This window comes from Callionymus lyra, chromosome 5, assembly GCF_982586985.1.
Source record: "Callionymus lyra chromosome 5, fCalLyr1.hap1.1, whole genome shotgun sequence".
Classification (NCBI taxonomy): Eukaryota; Metazoa; Chordata; class Actinopteri; order Syngnathiformes; family Callionymidae; genus Callionymus; species Callionymus lyra.
The window spans coordinates 9,967,010-9,987,647 of record NC_141822.1 but is presented as its reverse complement, the minus strand read 5'-3'; the positions used below and the strand labels follow the sequence as shown (position 1 = coordinate 9,987,647).

Sequence of the window (20,638 nt, the reverse complement as noted above, 5' to 3'; positions counted from 1 at the left end):
TAACTACACAGGTGCCTGATAGCAAACTAAAACATTTATTATTATAAATAGTACTCATTATTTATAACATATATCACCATTTTGTTTTTCTTCTTTTTATTAGTCTTTTGAGTATTTATTTCTGTATTCGTTTTTCCTCAAATTGATTGTGAAGTAAATTGAAGTCATACAAAAAAATACCCTTTATCGTATTCTATTTTCATATATATTAATTATTGATACTTTAATTACATTTAATCGTCTCTAATTAAGCTTTGTTATAAAAGCATTCGTTTTTATATGTGAATTCTGTCATAATATAACTGTAATATTTCAAATAATATATTCTTTAACCAATTCCAGGTTCATGACGCCTTCATTCCTGCACCAACAGGACACAAAAGACAAATGATATACATCCGGTGCAAAAATATCCAAAACTAAACTAACAAAAGCTTAATTCAATAAATTCAATGTTTTTTCAAGTTTAATTATATTTTTTTAGGGTAAACACTCAAACATGAACTCAAGATATGGTCACCTATGTCCAAATAATCTTATTTAAAATGATTTGTATTTAAGTATTTAAGTATTTAAACTTGAAAAAATAAGTATTGATACTAAAAAGCTGTATCTGAATACGATACTAGTTTTCTAAAGTATCGATAGCACTACCTCTGAAGTTATTTCGGTATTTTTCTTTATAATAAGAAAGTATCTTCTAAATTTGGGGTCTTTTTTTATCCTTGTCGTATCGAAAATGGTTTAGGGTATCAATATCCAGTTTAAATTTTTAGAACCATCAAAACCCTACCATGTACCATGAACTTCTAGTTTTCTTATCATTTGATCTTGTGTTGTTGACTTGAGAATAAATAATTACTCATCGGGGAAATTTCACTTACTGTAGTAAGAGAGTGAAACACACCAGTCAAAGTATTCAAACAAATACCTAAAAAATGTAAAATGTTTCTTTTTGTGATTATTGTTTTATGTGTTAATGTGTTCGCGAATCACTTGCAAAACTATACCGACATCCAGTGGATCATTTAAGTTACTACAACAAAACGACATATTGTATTATATTTTAAAAGAGCTTACTTTACTGTTTCTTAAAAAAAAAGCATTATATTTTTGTGTCTTGTGTTATTATTTTTTGTTATTTGAATGCGGTAAAGTTGAATAAAAAATAAAAATAAAAAGGCGTCAATCGTACGTCACGCCATGCGGACCCCGCGTCAGCCAATCAGAGGCGACGTGAAGCGGAAGTAGGACGCAGCTGCTTCAACACTGCAGTCTCGCTGCTGCTGCTGCAGGAGAAGAAACGCTGTCGTTCACAAGCCAAGTGTGTTTACATCTCCTGACTTCGAAGACAAGGTAACGCACAGACGCCTACAAAGTCCGATTTTTTAACTGAAATTGACTCGTTTTAAGGCAGTAAAAACAGCGCCTAGTAGTGGACTTGACTTTAGCTTGTGTGTGTCCTGAGGCCTGCTTTAATAACCGAGGGATTTGATATTAAATAAATCAAATGTAAACATCAAATAAATCAATAAAAACACATTTGAATCGTATTTTTCTATTAAAATCACTGGCTTTACATGGTGTCACCTTGAGCTAGCTAGCTTGAAAAACCAAAACAATTAGCCTGTGTGTGCTAGTTGTTGACACAAACTGTTGCCATGGGTTACTGACCCCCTTAATGTCATCGGTGTTGACTTTCACCTTTTTCACTTGATCACAAAAATGTGACACTACACGTGCACGACTACACAAAGAGCAGTGACATTTGAGAGAACAACAAATATTTTACTTGGGTTAGTGTAAAGGCCAGAGTTTTGGAAGGTATGAAGGACATTTTTAGTGAATGCTTGTTGCAACATATTGTTTTAATGTAAACCTGTATAGGCAGTGTTACACAACGATATCTATGTGCTTAAATAAAGATTGTTGTCATTAATACACAAAACACAGGAGTCCTCCTGAATTAAAAATAATCAACATCAACACAAACATGGTTCCTGCTCATCCTTGAAAAAAATACATGTAAAAATAAGGCCTTATTTGCCATTAGTGTCTTAAATCAAAATGTATAAAGTATTTTAAAATGTTAACACATAACAAGTAAGCTTTATCACTAGTTTCAAATCTAAACATATCTGGTAACGTTCATTTATGGGAAAAGAAAACCGTACAGATTGATCACACAATCCTTGATTTTCTGGAACTTCTGTGTTGTTCTCAGTGTTATCTTGACCTTTTAAATATATATTTTATTGAGTATTGTTTTGATTGTTTAAGCGCTTTGTGACCCTGGTCTAGAAAAGTGTTATATAAATATAAATTACTAACTTACTTACAATAGTAGTAATAACTTCACCGTTGTACTTAAAAAAAAAAGGCATTGTGCAAATTATTTGAGAATTGGATGTCCATCCAACATTTTTTTTCATGACTGGAAGATAAGGCACATTGTATTTTGTACAGGATTTTTTTTTTGACAGGAAAGTTTAATAGTTGAATTTAAAAAAAGGTGTTTATTTATGTTAAAACAAGCATTCGCGTCCCTATATGTTTTGTAATGAATATTTTTAATTTTGGTTTACCATCAAGTTGGTCCTAAATGTAATTTCAAAAATGGTATTAAAACAAAAAAAAGTATTGAATTTAACTTTAAGGTCTAGTTCATCCCAAACTTTCTGATGTTCTAATCACCCTCATGTCGACTAAGGGTTAGGATTATTTTCATAGTAAACTGTGCCTTTTTCTGTTCCTCCAAAAATGTCTGTCCGTTTTGATGTAGTGACTGAAGCTCAATCGTCAGCTTCATCTTCAAAAAATCATAAATAAGTATATTTTAATCTTGTTTTTACAAGATATTTATTAGTGGACGCTGCTAGGCCATGAGCCTAAACCATGTGCAATGACACTAGCAATGTGGTTCAATGAGGCTTCAATACAAGAGGGACGTTACAGAAGAGCAGTATTTGGATGTTTTTAAGTGTCTTTTTGGACAAAGCTGCAGGCAACAACAACTCCAGTCGCTACATTAAAATGAACAAAACCTTTTGTCCATAACTCTAAAAAGGAACAATTACTCTGAAAGTAATCCCAACCCTTAGTCGACATAATGGTGAGTAGCTTTAGGAACCTGGTCCGACGTCTGTGTATGTACTTTAGTACATATGGAAATTGACACACATCAAAACACAATTGATTTATCTGTGGAAAATATTGGGGTAATAATACATATTTGACGCAACATAACATATCAATAGGTCATTTGTAAGTAAGTAAGTAATTTATATTTATATAGCGCTTTTCCAGGCCAGGGTCACAAAGCGCTTAAACAATCAAAACAATACCCAATAAAATATATACTAAAAAGATCAAGATATCACAGAGAACAACACAGGAGTTCCAGAAAATGAAGGAAAAGCACAAATAAAAATGTCTTAAGATGTTTCTTGAAGGAGTCAGTAAACGGTAAACAATTGTTTATACATATCCTGACTCTTTCTGTTTTTCTTTTTCATCTATGGAAGAACCATAATGGCGACCGCGTCTAATCCGTTCGATCCCGATCTGATGAGGGAGATCCTGGAATGCCCGATCTGCTTGGAGACCTACAGCGCGGACCAAATGAGGCCCAAACTCCTGCAGTGCGGACACACCGTGTGCAGGCTGTGTCTGGAGAAGCTGCTGGCGAGCACCATCAACGGCGTGCGCTGCCCTTTTTGCAGTAAGGTCTCGCGCATGAGCAGCATCACGCAGCTGGCGGATAATCTGACTGTGCTGAAGATCTTGGACTGTACGAGCTCCTGCGGCGCCGTCGCCTCGGGCCTGATGTGCATGTCCTGCTACAACCGCCTGCCGCGCCAGTACTGCCACGAATGTGCCACGGTCCTCTGCGAGCTCTGCAAAGTTGAGGATCATCTGGGTCAAGGACATTTGGTTCAGAATATCCAGATGGCGGCGGAACAGCGGAGGAAAGAGCTGGGGTTCAAGCTGGCTGCCCTCCGAGAGGTCATGGGGAAGATCCAGAAGAAAAAGACAAGTATTGAGAACATATCCAAGACTTTAAGGCATAAGTACCAGGCGGTCCAGCAGGAGTACGCCACAGGTGAGTTCAGCCTACAGGAAGAACTGAGCAAGGCTAGAAAGATATTCTCGGCCTCTATGACGGAGGTGGAGAAGCTAAACGGTCAAGTCCTGGAGGAGCAAACTTATCTACTTAATGTCGCCGAGGTAAGAGTGATTTCATGCTCCGATTATCTCACGATGCGAGCCCGACAGAGCGACATCGCCTTGCTCAAGGACGACGGAGGAACGTGCGAGGACGAGGAGGTGAATCTGAGGGACAGTTTGCCGGCTATGTTTCAGCTGCAAGAGCCCATGCTGGTCAAAACGGATCACTCGAAACCGCTAGAAGTAGGTCACGTGACCACACGCACCTACACGGTCAACACGGACGATGGCGAAAGCGGCTCGGACGTCGACCTGGAGGGCGCGGTCGGCGCTGTCGGCGGCGACATCTACAGAGACGTGGATATGGTCGCCGCCGTCAACGACGTGTACTGTGGGTCACCGGGAAAATTTAAATCGAAGTCGATGGATGCCGGAGGGGAATCACCCGGTGGAGCCGAAAGACCACCAAAGGTCTGTCATTTTGTTAAAAAGATGGGCTCTAAGGGTACCGGCGCTGGCATGTTCAATTTGCCCGTTAGCATCTGTGTCACGCCGCAGGGAGAGGTGCTGGTGGCGGACCGAGGCAACTGTCGCATTCAGATTTTCAACCGCAAAGGTTTTCACCGGGAAATCCGACGCAACACCAGCGGCATCGACAATTTCGTCCTGAGCTTCCTGGGGGCCGAACTGCCAAACCTCATCCCCTTGTCCATCGCGGTTTCCCCTCAAGGATTGATCGGCGTGACCGACAACTTCGACAACTCCGTGAAAGTCTACACCCTGGATGGAAACTGCGTGGCGTGCCACAAAAGCCACCTGACTAAACCCTGGGGTATCGCCGCCATGCCGTCGGGGCAATTTGTGGTGTCCGACGTAGAGGGAGGCAAGCTGTGGTGTCTCACCGTGGACCGGGTTCTAGGGGTGGTCAGCTACACCCGCCTGTGTTCCGCGGTGAGGCCTAGGTTCGTGACGTGCGATGCCGCGGGGACGGTCTATTTCACGCAGGGCCTCGGACTGAACCTCGAGAAGCGAACCGACGAGCCCCAACTGGAGGGCGGCTTCTCCATCGGCTCGGTGGGAACCGACGGTCAACTGGGGCGGCAGCTCAGCCACTTCTTCTCAAAGTCGGAGGACTTCCGCTGCATCACCGGCATGTGCGTCGACGCCAACGGGGATCTGCTGGTGACGGACAGCGGCAGGAGGGAGGTCCTCCTGTTCCCTAAAGAAGGGGGCTTCAAGGTTCTCATCCAGGACGGCCTGACGTGTCCGGTCGGGGTGGCCACGACCCAGAAGGGGCAGTTGCTGGTGCTGGACTGCGGAGACCACTGCGTGAAAATCTATACGTACTTACAGAAGAGACACTCGTCCACGTCTTAAATCTTCAACGCACATGTGACGATTGGTGTGTTTCGTTGTGTTGTTTATTCAAATGGTGTCTTGAATTTTCTGGATTATAATCTGGGTAATAAATTGCCTCTTTATCCAATTTTTTAATTCTTAAAATGGCTGTAGTTCAGTTTTGATACCTCGATTAAAAGTTAAATTAAACTATATATCTTGCGTACTGTTAAAAAAAAGATTGATTCTGACTTTTTAAAGCACCAGAATATTTGCGCCAAATTGGCAGCTTTTTTTTTTTCTTTACCACTCTATATTTGGACATATCGTTACATATATGGGCTGACACTAAAATAAATAAGGATCAGGGATTACATGGAAAGACTGTAAAATATATTGACGTTATTATAAAATGTTTTTGACTGTTAAAAATATATATATATTGCCCTGAAATCCTTAAATAAAACAATATATAATATTTATAATAGGATCAGTACAGTGGCGTGTGTTGTGAAATCAAATTATTTTTAATCAAAATGTATCGGATATACTTTAAGAACCACTTTAAAAAGTTGTTATCTTTAGTTTTTTGTTTGAAGAAAGCTTTAAAAAACAAAACAGAAGATCAGACAAGGGGTTAATTCAGTTATTTTCAAGTCATCATGGAGTTTTTATTTTATTTACAATAACCTACATGTATTTATCTCATTATTTTTGTCAACACACAAAAAAGGTGACACAGGCTACAAAAAAAGACAATCAAACGATCTTGAAGATGATCATTAAAGGCATTAAATGTATCGAAGAATTCCAAGAATAAAAGAAAAGAACATGTTAACGACCCGGCAATAATGCAGTAACTGAAACTTTAAAATGTGTACTTTTAATTCAAAGCTGGTGGAGTAAAAATGACGATTCTACTTTACTACACAACAGTTACACATGTCTCAGTGCGGTGCTTAGCCGGATTTTTATCTTAAAAATATGCAATGCACAAACGTTCCTGCAGATATTTGCCTTGTGAATTATGCAGTTGTGTAACCCTGAAAACTGTTTACAAACGTTGTTCAAATATTGTGATGTTTGACAAAGACGCTTTTTTCTTTTTTCGTCTGTGTTTGCTCCCTCTTTTTTTTTGGGAAGGGTGTAGAATACGTGTCCAGATTCGCGATGATTTCTCTGAGCATACTCTGTTGGCTGTTTGGACTCGTGCTCAGGTTTAAATCAGCTTTCACCCTTTTATGAGCGACATCAAGCTTCATCATCTGGATCTACAATTGACCAAATATTTTTGATTTATATTAACCCCAGAAAACGTTTTTTTTTCTGTGGGGCCTTAAAACTGTGTCAGAGTGATAACCTGACCAGTTGCTGCAAACCATCTTTGTTACGATGCAAACCATATTGTTAAGGGATGATCCAATTAATGGTCTTTAAAGTAATATTGATAGAACAATATATGGCGATCAATTTGTTTGGATTAGACAGCACTGTACCGATTTCTTTTTTTCAAGAAAATAATTAAAGAAATGTGTCTTTCAAATCATTTTTTTTTTACCATAGTTCTTTTAGGGTTTACATTTAAATAAAGTGTGTAAAATAATTCGATTTTTTTCTTTAATTATTATTTTTATTTACAAACAAACATTTTTACGCCATGTTCATTCTTGTGTTGAAATTAAACTTGAGGTAGCTAAATGGCAGCAGTCATAAGGTCCTCTGGAGCTGAAGGAACATTAAAATTCAGGGGGATCCCTGGCCATGACTGAGGACAAGAGGATACAGTCGACGACAGCAGCTTTAAAGCTGATGTTTAGACATATTTTCGCTTGGAAAGCAGTTAGGACTCTGACAAAAGTCATGTGGTCTGTAAATTCTGCAACACCAGAAGTACTCGGGACAATACTACAAATATATACTTGTTCCTACAGTATGGAAATGTATCTTATCGTTGCCCCTGTATCGTGATACATATCGCCAGATTTTTGCCAATCCCTATCCGTAGCCCCCTATTTTCAAGTTTTCATTTACACCATCAAGACATCTATCTAATAAAGCATCTCTGAGATGAGATGGTATGTTTCGTTGAGAAGTACTGCACTGCTGCTAATTCGTTTTAGCCTCTCAAGGTCATGAGTACTCATCTCAAAAGTGGCTCTGATGCAATAACTGGTTCTTTTTGGAAGTCGGTGTACAGTGTATAGAGTTGTTCAATAATCACCACTCATGTTTAATATGCAAACATTCTGTCTTTCTCTACCATCATAACAACCGACTATTTTTTTGCTTTTTTTTATTTTTTAAATCTCCACTCAGATTCAACGTTAACCCCTGAACGGCTATACAATGAAGTGTCCTTGTACATGTGTGTTTATAAACATCCACGTGGGTCAAAACGTAGTAATGTGTTGTATACGTGCAACTGGTTTTGTTTTGCCGACCATGTCAATCACACGTGTGTGTACAAATATATGTCCTCGAACCAAATGTCAATGAGGTTGCTAAGCACAAAAAGTGGCATCTCCATGTGACCCATGTCATGTTTGTGTAACGACTTCATGAGTGCAATAAAGTCAAACAAAGATGCTGATCTGATTTTCCTCCCTGATTTTTCTGTGTAGGTTCAATTTTGTTCGAAGAAACGGAGTTGAAAAGTCTATATTTGAAGCTAGTTTTTGCCGAATCTCCCATTCTATCAGCGTAAATCTTGCGCATGTGAACTGACTGTTGCTTCAAATTTTGACTATTTTTTCTGAACGATTTCTCATCTCGGGGCTTCGATAAAAGGGTGAAGTTACAGACCAGCAGTAACTATCTTCGTAACTCTGATTATACTATGATTACCTCTTCAAATTTTCCCAACCCTTAGTCGACTTGAGGGCCACTAGAAAATGGGTCAAGTTTGAACATCGGGTGAGCTATTATTATAAGACGTTTAAACGCTACAACGATCATGTTGTGTAACCTTTGAGATGGCACTTCCTATTTAATGTTTCTCTAAATACTAGTTTAGTTCTTTATATTTTGAATTTTGCGATAGAAAAAAATATTGGTGTAATCCCACTAATGTGGAATATGACAAAGTATGAACAAAAGTCCATGAGATACTTTACATTAAAATTGTCTGAAATAGGTCAAATCATCTTAAATATTAAAAGCGGTTCTGTGGCGATTCGTACATTTTTTTGCGAGTTAGGATTGTAGAGGAAAACCAGCTCCTGTCTGGTGATGTTGCAAGATAAAGTTATTCATGAGATAATTTCAACTTTTCAAATCAACCTTTGAAGTGAACTGGGCAAAAAGTGAATTAAAAAAATGACAAAGATAGTGTTTCCAAGGACGAATAGCGAGGCAGTGCGTTACTGAACTGCCTAAAGCGGATCTATCTCAGCGAGAGCGAGAGGGACGAGCAACCTTTTTCCTCCAGGCAAATAGAAGAACAAATTAAATAGGTTCTGATTTTGCATTCCTGCTTCTGTCGCCTTGAAATTTTTACATCCTGATGAACCCACTGAAAGTCTCTGCATAGAAGCATTCACACTTTAAAAAGAAGTTGGCAACTATCAACAATCAATAACAAGTGAAGTGATTTCTTATTCAAACATTTATTTTTAACTGTAACAATTAATTGTAAAATAATTGTAACTTTATTTGTGGGAATTCTTTAAAGTGTATTTCACAGGGTATTATTCTGCCACAGTAAGTAAGTAAGTAAGTAAGTAATATTTATTTATATACAATTTTCGAGACCAGGGTCACAAAGCGCTTAGACAATCAAAACAATACTCAAAAAAGTACATACTTTAAAGATCAAGATAATACTGAGAACAACAGAGGAGTTCGAGAAATTCAAGGAAAAGCCTGAACAAATAGAAACGTCTTAAGATGTTTCTTAAAGGAGTCAGTAGACTCCATCAAGTGCAAAGAGAGAGGAAGATCGTTCCAAAGCTTAGGAGCAACAGCCTGAAAAGATTTCTCTCCTCTGGTCCTGAGCCGTGTGCGTGGAACCATAAGTAGATTCTGATCCACAGACCTCAGAGCCCGAGCTGAGGTGTAAGGCTGGATCAGATCAGTGATGTAAGGAGGAGCCTGACCATGAATAGCTCTGAAAGTAAGAACCAGAATTTTAAAGTTGATCCTGAAAGAAACTGGAAGCCAGTGAAGAGTTTTAAGGATCGGAGAAATGTGAGTTCTTCTACTAGAGCGGGTCAGAATTCTCGCTGCAGAGTTCTGAATCAACTGCAGACGAGACACATCCTTCTTGTTAAGACATGAAAACAAACTGTTACAATAGTCCAGACGAGAAGAAACAAACGCATGGATTATAAGCTCCAGATCATGTTCCGACAACACTTTCCTAAGTTTAGAGATTTTTCTCAGTTGAAGGAAACAGTTTCTGGTCAGTTTTCTGCAGTGTCGAACAAGAGACATGTCTTTATCAAATACAACACCCAGGTTTCTCAGGCTCAGTTTGACAGACTGACCTAAGTCACCCAAGTACTGACTCAACCCTGGAATCTTATCATCAGGAGCAATCACCAGAGTTTCAGTTTTGTCCACATTTAGCTGTAAAGTGTTTTCACTCAGCCATTGTTTGATTTCTAGCAAACAATTGACTAAGCTGTTCAGCCTTTGGGGCTCAGTTGGGTCAAAAGAGCAGTAGAGCTGGATGTCATCAGCAAAAATGTGATAAGAAACATCTGGAAATCTCTGAATGATTTTACCGAGGGGAATCAAGTACAGCAAAAACAATAAAGGACCCAGAACAGAACCTTGAGGGACTCCACACAACAGATCTGCCGATTCAGACCTCATTTGATTGGCAGATACACTGAAACTGCGCCCAGAAAGGTAAGATGAGAACCATTCTAACACAGACCCAGACAGTCCCACTTCATCCCTTAGTCTTCTCAGCAGGATCTGGTGATCAACTGTGTCAAAGGCTGAGGACAGATCCAAGAGAACCAGAACAGTGAATTTACCCGAGTCAGCCGACATCATGATGTCACTGGACACTTTCAATAAAGCTGTCTCCGTAGAGTGATAGTAAGCAGTCAAGTTAATGCGATTTCTAAATGGAGATAAATATAATAAAATATATATATTTTATTTCTATCTTATAGAGACCAGGGGTCCCCTACCTTTTTTGTACTGCGGATCGGTTACATGACAGGATTATATTCACGGACATTTAGATTAGACGTTCAGATAAAATACAATAGCATGACCTGCAAACAAAACTACAATTAAGTTCATGAAAAAACGTCAACTAAATTTTAGAGACTTTGTGTTAATGTTTGAGTTTGTATTTAATCATTATTTATATGGAATGAGGACTTTTTGTTCATAGCCCTTAAGTTGTATTCCTTTTCACTATCAAGAGTCACATGCTAATGCTATTTCAGATAAAATCTGTTTTCTTTTAGGCAGTAATAATACATGTCACTTTTTTTTTTCTTTCTGTGCAGCTCGGACCGCTGGAACCAATGTTGACACGACTCAAAATAGACTAGTTTTAATGAAGAGAATGAAAAATATTATAAAGATCCCTGCATACATCTTAAGCTTTACTTTTTTAGAGATAAATCTGCTTTATTTTTATCTTTTTGGATACAGAAATGCATCTCGTATTTCAGGACATTAGAAACCAAATTAAATTATCTCAATTATTAGATTAGGTTAGATTAGGTTGACTTTATTATTCCCTCTGGAGATCTTCTTCAGGAAATAAGGTTTCCAGTTCACAGCAGACGATAGAAGGGACAGAAGTGTCATAAACTCAAGAATAAGAACAAAGTTCAAATGAAAAGAACAAAGGGCAAAGATGGTTATCTATATGGGGTTCTGGGAAATCACTTTGAAAACCAAATAATTAATGAATAAATTAGACGATTAGAGGCTCTGATGAGTGATTGTCTAATCTGGACAAAATTAATTAAATAATGTTTTATCAAGTTTGAAATGAATAAAGATTTTATATCTCTTTTTTGGTCAATATTTTTTAGTTTGTGGCTCTGCGTTAAAAAAAAAAAAGTTGGCGTCTACCTCATTTTAATGAGGCACTTAAAATGATTCCACTTTCTTCTGTAGCGTCAACTGTTTTTTCCAGAAGGCTCAACGGCATAAGTATATAAACATCCGAAAAAAAGTATTTTTTTTTTCTCAGAGGTTATGTGCCAGTTGATAAGAGGCCTTTGATTAAACCCAGAAAGAAAGTACCTACTTTTAATGACGTCTAGAATAAACATAAAAAAAAGGCTTGCATGGTTGGCCGTCATAAAACAGTAAGAAAAAGGTTCAAAGCAAATGGGTCCCCTTGTTTTTGGACTTTCCTCGTTATAATGAAACCATAGCCATAGCTCACCTTTCTGGTACTGCAGCCAGAGCTGCTGCTGGGATTTCTTGCTGGGAAAGTATATGCTGCAGGTGAGCTCGGACCCGTAAAGTGCCTCGGAGACGTAGTGACTGCCGTATTGTTGGAGGAAAGACAGCAGCTCCTCACGGGTGCTCTCCCCCGACAGAGTCTTCAAGACTTTAGAGAAGCCTGTCGAGCCAAAAACACAAATACATTATAGAAGAATGATATTTTTTTAGGAAGGAGAGATCAGGAAAAAAAGTTATAATGTGCTGAAATTAACAGATACATTTTTCTGACAGAGAGAGTGGGTCTTGACTCCCTATTGCGACTCATCAAAATCATTTTTACAGAAGCAGGCAATTTTGACGATAATAAATTAGAAGTGGGTTTTGAATTTCTGACATTTCAGGGTTGAAATTTGTTAAAAAGCGCAATATATAATTATTCGTTTTTTTTCAGATTATAACTCAACTCTTCACAGGTTTTTTTTAATTTATATATTCCATTCACTAGGAATGGAAAGAAATTTGTTTTGTAAGCAAACATAAGAATCTTCTCTTAAAAAATACAATTTGAACACTGTTCACTCTCATAGTTGTTCTTCAGTATTGTACTCTAGATATTCCGCAGTATCACGAGCAAAAGAACACTTTGAATTTGAAATATTTTCCCTCGTATTGTGTGACAAACTTTATTTAAAAAAAACAACATGGATCACTGTAGTTTTGAGCAGAAAATAAACATGGGGACTACGAATGACCTCTAACCAGTTAGTGATCTGTGTAGAAGTGAACGATGACCCCGGCCTTGGAGCGATAATAGCTTTTCCCAGTGTGTTATACTTGTGTAACTGTGTTGTGGCATAAAAAAAAGAGACATTTCTCTTTGGAAAAGAAGTCAGACAGACATGTGAAATGTACCGTGTTGTTTTTCTTTCTCACTTGTCCGAGTCAATAATGTGTGACTCTAAACCAGATCTGATTTCTATTCTTTGTTTAAGTTCACAGATACTAAACCTGCGTTTGTGAGAAATTGTGAGATCAAGTTAAATTGAGTTTTATTCTATTCTGACTCTACTATGCCATTCTACTTTCTTTTATCACAGTAAAACCGAATCACAGCTCTGAAAAAACTCTAGTCATGATAGAGAGTGCAGTGAGTCGAATTATCTTCAGTCAACCGAAACTTCTGGCGTCTCTTTCAATGATGATTCTAGCTCAGTAAACCACTCACAATTCACAACAGAGAGGGAGAAGCATCTGATAACACAGGCATCCAGACACCTTTACGGTTTGACAAATGTGACCACCTAGGAGGAGACCATGGGGCAAACTTTAGACCAGATTGAATCTCCCCTCAAATTTAGAATCTAGTATCCTATATCTAAAGATCGAGTTCCTTAATCCAGGTTGTTTTATGGCACTTTAACAGGAGAAAATATACTAGATAAAGGTCACATTTTTTATTTCTTACACAAAAAAATACGACTCAAAAAGTGTGAAAGGGCTTCCTTACGTCTAACTCATCTAAAATAATTCAGTTGAAACCGACCTGTGGACAATGTAATGGAGCTGAGTTTGACTTTGTACAGGTTACTGCGCACTCTCCAATGCTGGACCATGGGGTAGCCCGCCGCCTCATTGAATTGGGCGTCCCCTGGGAAATAAAAGAAGCAACGTATTACAGAGGGGAGACAGAAAACAGTAAAAAACCACAGGGAAAAACCAAATTGCAAAATAACAGATAAAATTTCGACCTGAATATCAGTTTATTAGCCGTTTACGGCCGATCTTTTAAAGTCCTTTAGCGCCGACGTCTGCGTCGCAGATGTTCCGCGATCGGTGACATATCGAGCCATTTGAACTCCAATTGCATTTCGGAAGATAAGAAATGGGAGCAATTTCGCTCCTCTCTCTAATTCAGTTAGCAAACTTTCATCGCCACTTCGAAAGGGAGCCACAGGAACTTCCATCTGGCACCTTTCATCAGGACGCCAGGCGAAGTGTGTACTTGCTATACGTGAGGGTGTTAATCCAATTTCTATGAAGGCGTACGACCTCAATTTCGCTAATGGATTGCTCGGTGGTCAAAAGGTGAAAGCGAAGATATTAGAGTTTAAATTGGCAATAACACCCGTAGAAAGAGTTAATATGATCCTCGGAATTTATAGTAGTAACATATCACCAGGCTCACTCATTGTTACACTGTATTCTTCTGTGAAGTCGACATGAATATACTGATCTCACCTGTGAGAAGCTGGATATTCGGCAGCGGCTCCGACAACACGCCTCGACATTGTTCCTCCACCGGCAGCGGGATGACCATGAGACCATCGGCCAACTGAGGAAAATCCTTGATGAAGTTGTTGTCCCTGATGAAGACAGAGAAGAGGAGAACGAATCGATCATTCTGATGAAGAAGCAGAAAAGTCATGTTTTTACTTTAAACTTGACCCTTTGGTTGCCCATTTAGTAAGATGAAGCTTCATGAAGCAATGTCATAGTAAGCTCAGCAGATGGCGCTGTTGGTTTAAAAATAACAAGTGTTTTCTTTCAAACAACAAATAGTGCCATCTAGTGGGTTCAGAAAATTAGCTTCCATGACGTTTTATAAACTCATCACTACCATGAATCGAAGTAGCTTTTCATTGTATTTTCCAACCCTCGCCCATGGCTGGCATTAACCAAAAATGTGGGCGTAGATTGCAAACGCTTGCAATATTTACCCTGAGTACGGAGAAAAAAAAAACTCAGATGGGACAGTCAACAAGTCAAAAGGTATTTTGTAGCTTTTGTCGAATATTGTTTGTATTTTTATTTGTCACAACACGATCTGGAACTTATGATTCATGAGTTTGTATCTTCTCGTTTAGACTATTGCAACAGTTTATTTCTGTGTCTAAACAAGAAGGATCTGTCTCGCCTGCAGTTCATACAAAGCTCTGCAGTGAGAATTCTGAGCTGCTCTAGTAGAAGAACTCACATTTCTCTGATCCTTAAAACTCTTCACTGGCTGCCAGTTTCTTTTTAGAATCAATTTCAAAATTCTGGTTCTTACTTTCAGATCTATTCATGGTCAGACCTTCCATCAGTAGATTCTGATCCAGCCTTACACCCCAGCTCGGGCTCTGAGGTCTGTGGATCAGATTCTACTGATGGTTCCTGAACACGCTTCAGGACCAGAGGAGAGAAATCCTTCCAGACTGTTGATCCTAAACTTTGGAACCATCTCTGTGTTTGATGATCTACTGACTCCTTCAAGAAACATCTTAAGACATTTTTATTTGTGCTTTTCCCTGATTTCCTTTGACTCCTGTGTTTGTCTTATGTGTCTTGATCTTTTAAAGTTTATATTTTAACCGTGTATTGTTTTTGTTTGTTAAAGCGCTTACTTACTTATTTATTTGTTGTTTTTTAATCTTAATTTTATTTGAATTTTGGAATTTAATAATTTGTATACAACAAAGTTGAATTAGTTATTATTGAATACGTATTCTGAGCAAATAAATGACATATATTCACATACAATATCAGACAATAAACACATATGTTGAAGGCGTGGCAAACTCTCCATGAACAGAGTAAAAGTATTTAATCTTACCAGGACAATACTGTCAAATTTTAGGTAAAAAAAACAACATGGTCTGAATTGGGATAAAGTTTTTGCCATTTTTATAAACGCTGCAGTGGCAAAGTTTTACAGTTCGTATGAACAAAAAAGTAACAAATATATTCAGTACTTCATGCCCGAGTGGTGAGTTAAGCTGTTAGCCTGTTGAATCATTCACGGACAGGGATTTGAAGATCTCCACATTGTATCTTTTCCACATGTTTTTCTGATGCCAATTTTCGTTTTTTTTACCTATTTCTAACAAGTCTCCACTGGCTCTTGGATAAGACTGGCAGCAGTGTTTGGCTTAATAGTTTACACTAGTGCCATCGAAACGTTGGTGAGATGATAAAAAATGGTGGGATTGATGGGAAATATACGACAAGGGCCACATTATTCTATCAACAAGGACCATTGTTACCTATCTTGAAGAAATAGTTCATCCAAAATGTTCTACTCACCCTCATGTTGACTAAGGGTTGGGATTATTTTCAGAGGAATCTGTTCCTTTTTAAAGTTATAGACAAAAATGTTTGTACATTTTAATGTAGCGACTGGAGCCCATTCGTCTTCGTCCAAAAAGATTAAATAAATAAATTCAATTTACAAAGGATTTTACTGTAGAGAGTTAAATGAATGTTTTTAAACGATAAAATAATACCTTGATTTACATTACTTAGGTTTAATACTGATTCATCCTCATATTTTAAATGTGTTTAATTCTAGATCTATAAATAAATAGATAAACACTCGGGTTTCCTCTAAAACTCAAAAAACACAGCAGTTAATAAATAATTACAAATTGTTCGTCTAGTCCAGGAAAAACTTTGGACAATTGTGAAATACATCAAATATTTATTGATTTCATATATAAAGCTCTCAATGGGAAATCATCAATACGTGACTGATTTATGATTTTGTCTCTGGGTCAAGGTGACCCGAAGTCCCGAAAACAATTGTGTTTGTAGTATCCCTTGTGTTTTCTCTGTTTCAAGGTGACCTGAAGGCCTGAAAACAAATGTGTTTGTGGAATCTTTTGTGTTGTCTCTGGGTCAAGGTGACCCGAAGGCCTGAAAAGAAAAGTGTTTGTAGTATCCCTTATGTTGTCTCTGGGTCAAGGTGACCCGAAGGCCTGAAAAGAAAAGTGTTTGTAGTATCCCTTATGTTGTCTCTGGGTCAAGGTGACCTGAAGGCCTGAAAACAAATGTATTTGTGGTATCCCTTGTGTTGTGTCGGTTTCAAGGTGACCCAAAGGCCTGAAAACAAATGTGTTTGTAGTATCCCTTGTGTTGTCTCTGGGTCAAGGTGACCTGTAGGCCTGAAAAAACAAATGTGTTTGTGGAATACCTAGTGTTGTCTCTAGGTCAAGGTCACCTGAAGGCCTGGAAACAAATCTGTTTGTGGAATCCCTTGTGTTGTCTCTGGGTCAAGGTAAACCAAAGGACTGAAAACAAACGTGTTTGTGGTATCCCTTGACCCAGATACAACACAAGGGATACCACAAACATATTTGTTTTCAGGAATCCGGGTCACCTTGACCCAGGGATAAAATACAGGTTAAGAAGTTGACCATTGATTGAGTTATTTGCTATTTGTTGGAGGCTGTCAAAGAACTCATTCAGTCCTGTTCCATAAAATGAATTGTGACATTAACAGTAAAAGATTGTTTTGAAGTCATTGTATTTGATTTGAAAACAACATCACTTTGAATACTTTTAAAAGGCAACCAATGATTTGCATGGAACAGATAAACAGTATGATGATGGTCTATAAAAATGTGTAGGTGTCCAATATAAAACCCCCACAAACATTGAAAGAGCGCTTGAGGCAGAAGATGAGAACATTATCCTCGGGTACAGTATCTTCTCTTCATCTCTGCTGGTGGAACAAATGAAAGAATGTATCTGCGGTGTGTGGAGAGAACGTTATAAAGGGAAATAAGAGGCGGTTAAAAACACCCATAACAGCCACAGCCACTGACACGTTCAGATATTAGCCCTAAACACGCTTTTCACAATATCCCGTATTCCCATCTACCGCCACCGCCACGGTGCATCGCGACAGACGAGTCACTGAAATACAGGAAATAGCCGACTCCTGCGAGTCTGGAGATAGCGTTGCTTCCTTTAGCTACGCAGATAAACCGCTCTGGATTAGTGTAGACTTGAACCGAGGCAGTCGTGGTTCATTTCCCGTCAGGAAAAAAAAAAAAAAGATGAGTTGTCCTCCGAGCGTGGCGTGCAGCGCCAACCTATTCGCCCCTAATCCACTTTTATGGGTCCAGGTCTGGGAGCGGGGGACCCGGTGTCAGGGACACTGACAGCGTTATGGGCGAGACGGGAGGGCGAGTGGCCGTGAGGGGTGAGTCGGTTCAGCGCTCCCCGGTATCAATTTTTCATCCTCCTCCTGTCTGCCGACGCTTCCCCTTTACCACGAAAGCCTGTTAGCCGCAGTGACGATGTTAGCGCCCGAATTTAGAGGAGTGGAAGGATGGAGTCGGACGCACGGGACGAGCTCAGGGAAGAAGATTATTGGCTTATGTTCACTGAAAAACATATTGATTGTTAAATCAAATCAGATGGTTTTTTGGAAACCTTTTGGACCGTCCTTGAAGAAGAATTTGTCCCCAAAACACCTTCCTGGCTTCGATGATGTCGCACACGAGTACTTCTTGATACTAATGATTCAATTGGTCGACGGGTAAAACTGAACATTCGAGCCAACATTAATTGTTTGAAAGTAGTGTTTAATCCAGATTAAATTTCATGAAGCCTCACTTTTAGAGCCCAATAGATTCCTCAATTCCATAAACAATGACAAGACAAATTTTAGTGGCTACACTCTTGTGTCAAAATCTTACCATGTGTAGAGTTTGTGACCAGCTCTAGTAGAAGAACTCACATTTCTCCGATCCTTAAAACTCTTCACTGGCTGCCAGGATCAACTTTAAAATTCTGGTTCTTACTTTTAGATCTATTCATGGTCAGACCTTCCATCAGTAGATTCTGATCCAGCTTTACACCCCAGCTCAGGCTCTGAGGTCTGTGGATCAGAATCTACTGATGGTTCCTGAACACGCTTCAGGACCAGAGGAGAGAAATCCTACCAGACTGTTGCTCCTAAGCTTTGGAACGATCTTCAAGAAACATCTTAAGACATTTTTATTTGTGCTTTTCCCTGATTTTCTGGAACTCCTGTGTTGTTCTCGTTGTTATCTTGACCTTTTCAGTATATATTTTATTTGGTATTGTTTTGATTGTTTAAGCGCTTTGTGACCCTGGTCTGGAAAAGCGCTCTACAAATATTACTTACTTACTTACATTTAATAATACACTAAAATAATGTTTGTCACTATTGAAAGTGAACATCTTATGTCATAATGCGCTTTGTTTTGTGAACAATACGGATGCTTTTGAAAAAAAGGGATTCAAACAACACAATCAATTAGTTGACATTAGCAGGTTTAAAATCCAGATTATCTTCACGATCGTGAATTATCGATGTATAGCGACTCGATAAATCGAAAAAATGTGGCCAATTTTCTGACAGAACCACAGGCTTATCGGTGACACTTAAAATCCCCACAGGATCTCACCCAGATGATGTGCACTGAAGATATATAATAATATATCCGTTTTTTTTACTCAATATTTTTCTTCTGCCGCTGCCACCGTTTTATCTTTTGTAAATCACACCCTGTCGGACTGAGGTGTACATGCACACTCTGTGGTTAGGTGTGTCACTTTGAGTTGACAATAACAGGTGCAAAGCTGCGAGAGAAGGACGACAGGGAAGCCTCGGGTCGTTTTCTTTTCTAAAGTTTCAACACATCAGACTTGCATTGGATTCACTTGAAAATCCTCGAAAACATCCTTAATACAAATAAATGTGTGCATGTCCAATATTAATAAACACCCATCCACCCATCCATCCGTCCGTCCATCGGTCTGTCCGTCCATCCGTCCATCCGTCCATCCGTCCATCCATCCATCCATCAATGCATCCATCCATCCATCCATCCATCCATCCATCCATCCATCCATCCATCCATCCATCCATCCATCCATCCATCCATCCATCCATCCATCCATCCATCCATCCATCCATCCATCCATCCACCCACCCATCCATCCATCCAACCATCCATCCATCCATCCATCCATCCATCCATCCATCCATCCACCCACCCACCCACCCATCCACCCATCCATCCATCCATCCATCCATTCATGCATCCATCCAAACATTCATGCATCCATCCATCCATCCATCCATCCATCCATCCATCCATCCATCCATCCATCCATCCATCCATCCATCCATCCATCCATCCATCCATCCATCCATCCATCCATCCATCCATCCATCCATCCATCCATCCATCCATCCATCCATCCATCCATCCATCCATCCATCCATCCATCCATCCATCCATCCATCCATCCATCCATCCATCCATCCATCCATCCATCCATCCATCCATCCATCCATCCATCCATCCACCCACCCACCTACCCATCCATCCATCCATCCAGCGCTATTGACTTGAAAATGATGTAATGGTTTAATCAAAATAGTTGCTTACTTATCCAAACCTTAATTCTTCATCATGGATGATCTGTGTCTTGCTTGGATTTCAACAAAGAGCTTTTTACAAACACAAACAGCTGTTTACTAACCACCACGAACAGAACCGCAGCAGCTTAAAGGTGAGATCCACCAACTCTCACGGCGTGCTATACTATTAGAGAAAATGCAAGGAAGCAAATAAACAGCGTTGGCGGAAGTCAAACCTCCACCAACACAGATCTACTATGTTTTCAAGTAATATAATTCAGAATTTATGGTGTTTTGACACAGGCTTCAGTCAAGAGAATGGTTTTCATTCTATGAATATATTACTTTAATCCTGATGATTACGTTTGAAAAATACCACAAAACTTTTTAATTATTTTCAAAGGGCCACGTACTGTGGCTGAGCTGCCAAATGTTCTTTAAAGTCTGTCATAATTTACAACAGATTGAACTGTTTAAATAATAGAATAAAATAATTGAATATTTTCAAAATGAATGATATATTTTACACAAATTCCAACTATTTCCAAATTTAATATTACTTTGATTGTTAACCTTTTAAAGGAAAATATAACAAAGACTTTGAAAATA

General features: G+C 38.8%; 2 protein-coding genes across 2 annotated transcripts in view; one reads left to right on the top strand and one right to left on the bottom strand.

The window, feature by feature from the left end:
* Positions 1-20,638, bottom strand: part of astn2 (astrotactin 2) — a 407,558-nt gene that overhangs the window by 82,241 nt on the left and 304,679 nt on the right. Inside the window, exons 14-16 of the mRNA XM_087790735.1 lie at positions 14,110-14,234; positions 13,415-13,519; positions 11,870-12,049 (exon numbers count right to left, since the gene is read on the bottom strand). Coding sequence (XP_087646861.1) covers positions 11,870-12,049; positions 13,415-13,519; positions 14,110-14,234 — 410 coding nt within the window. The remainder of the gene's footprint in view (positions 1-11,869; positions 12,050-13,414; positions 13,520-14,109; positions 14,235-20,638) is intronic.
* trim32 (tripartite motif containing 32) lies at positions 1,254-8,082 on the top strand. The gene is made up of 2 exons (XM_087790738.1): positions 1,254-1,356; positions 3,525-8,082. Exon 2 carries the CDS (start codon positions 3,532-3,534, stop codon positions 5,542-5,544), a length of 2,013 nt encoding a protein of 670 aa, XP_087646864.1. The 5' UTR covers positions 1,254-1,356; positions 3,525-3,531; the 3' UTR covers positions 5,545-8,082.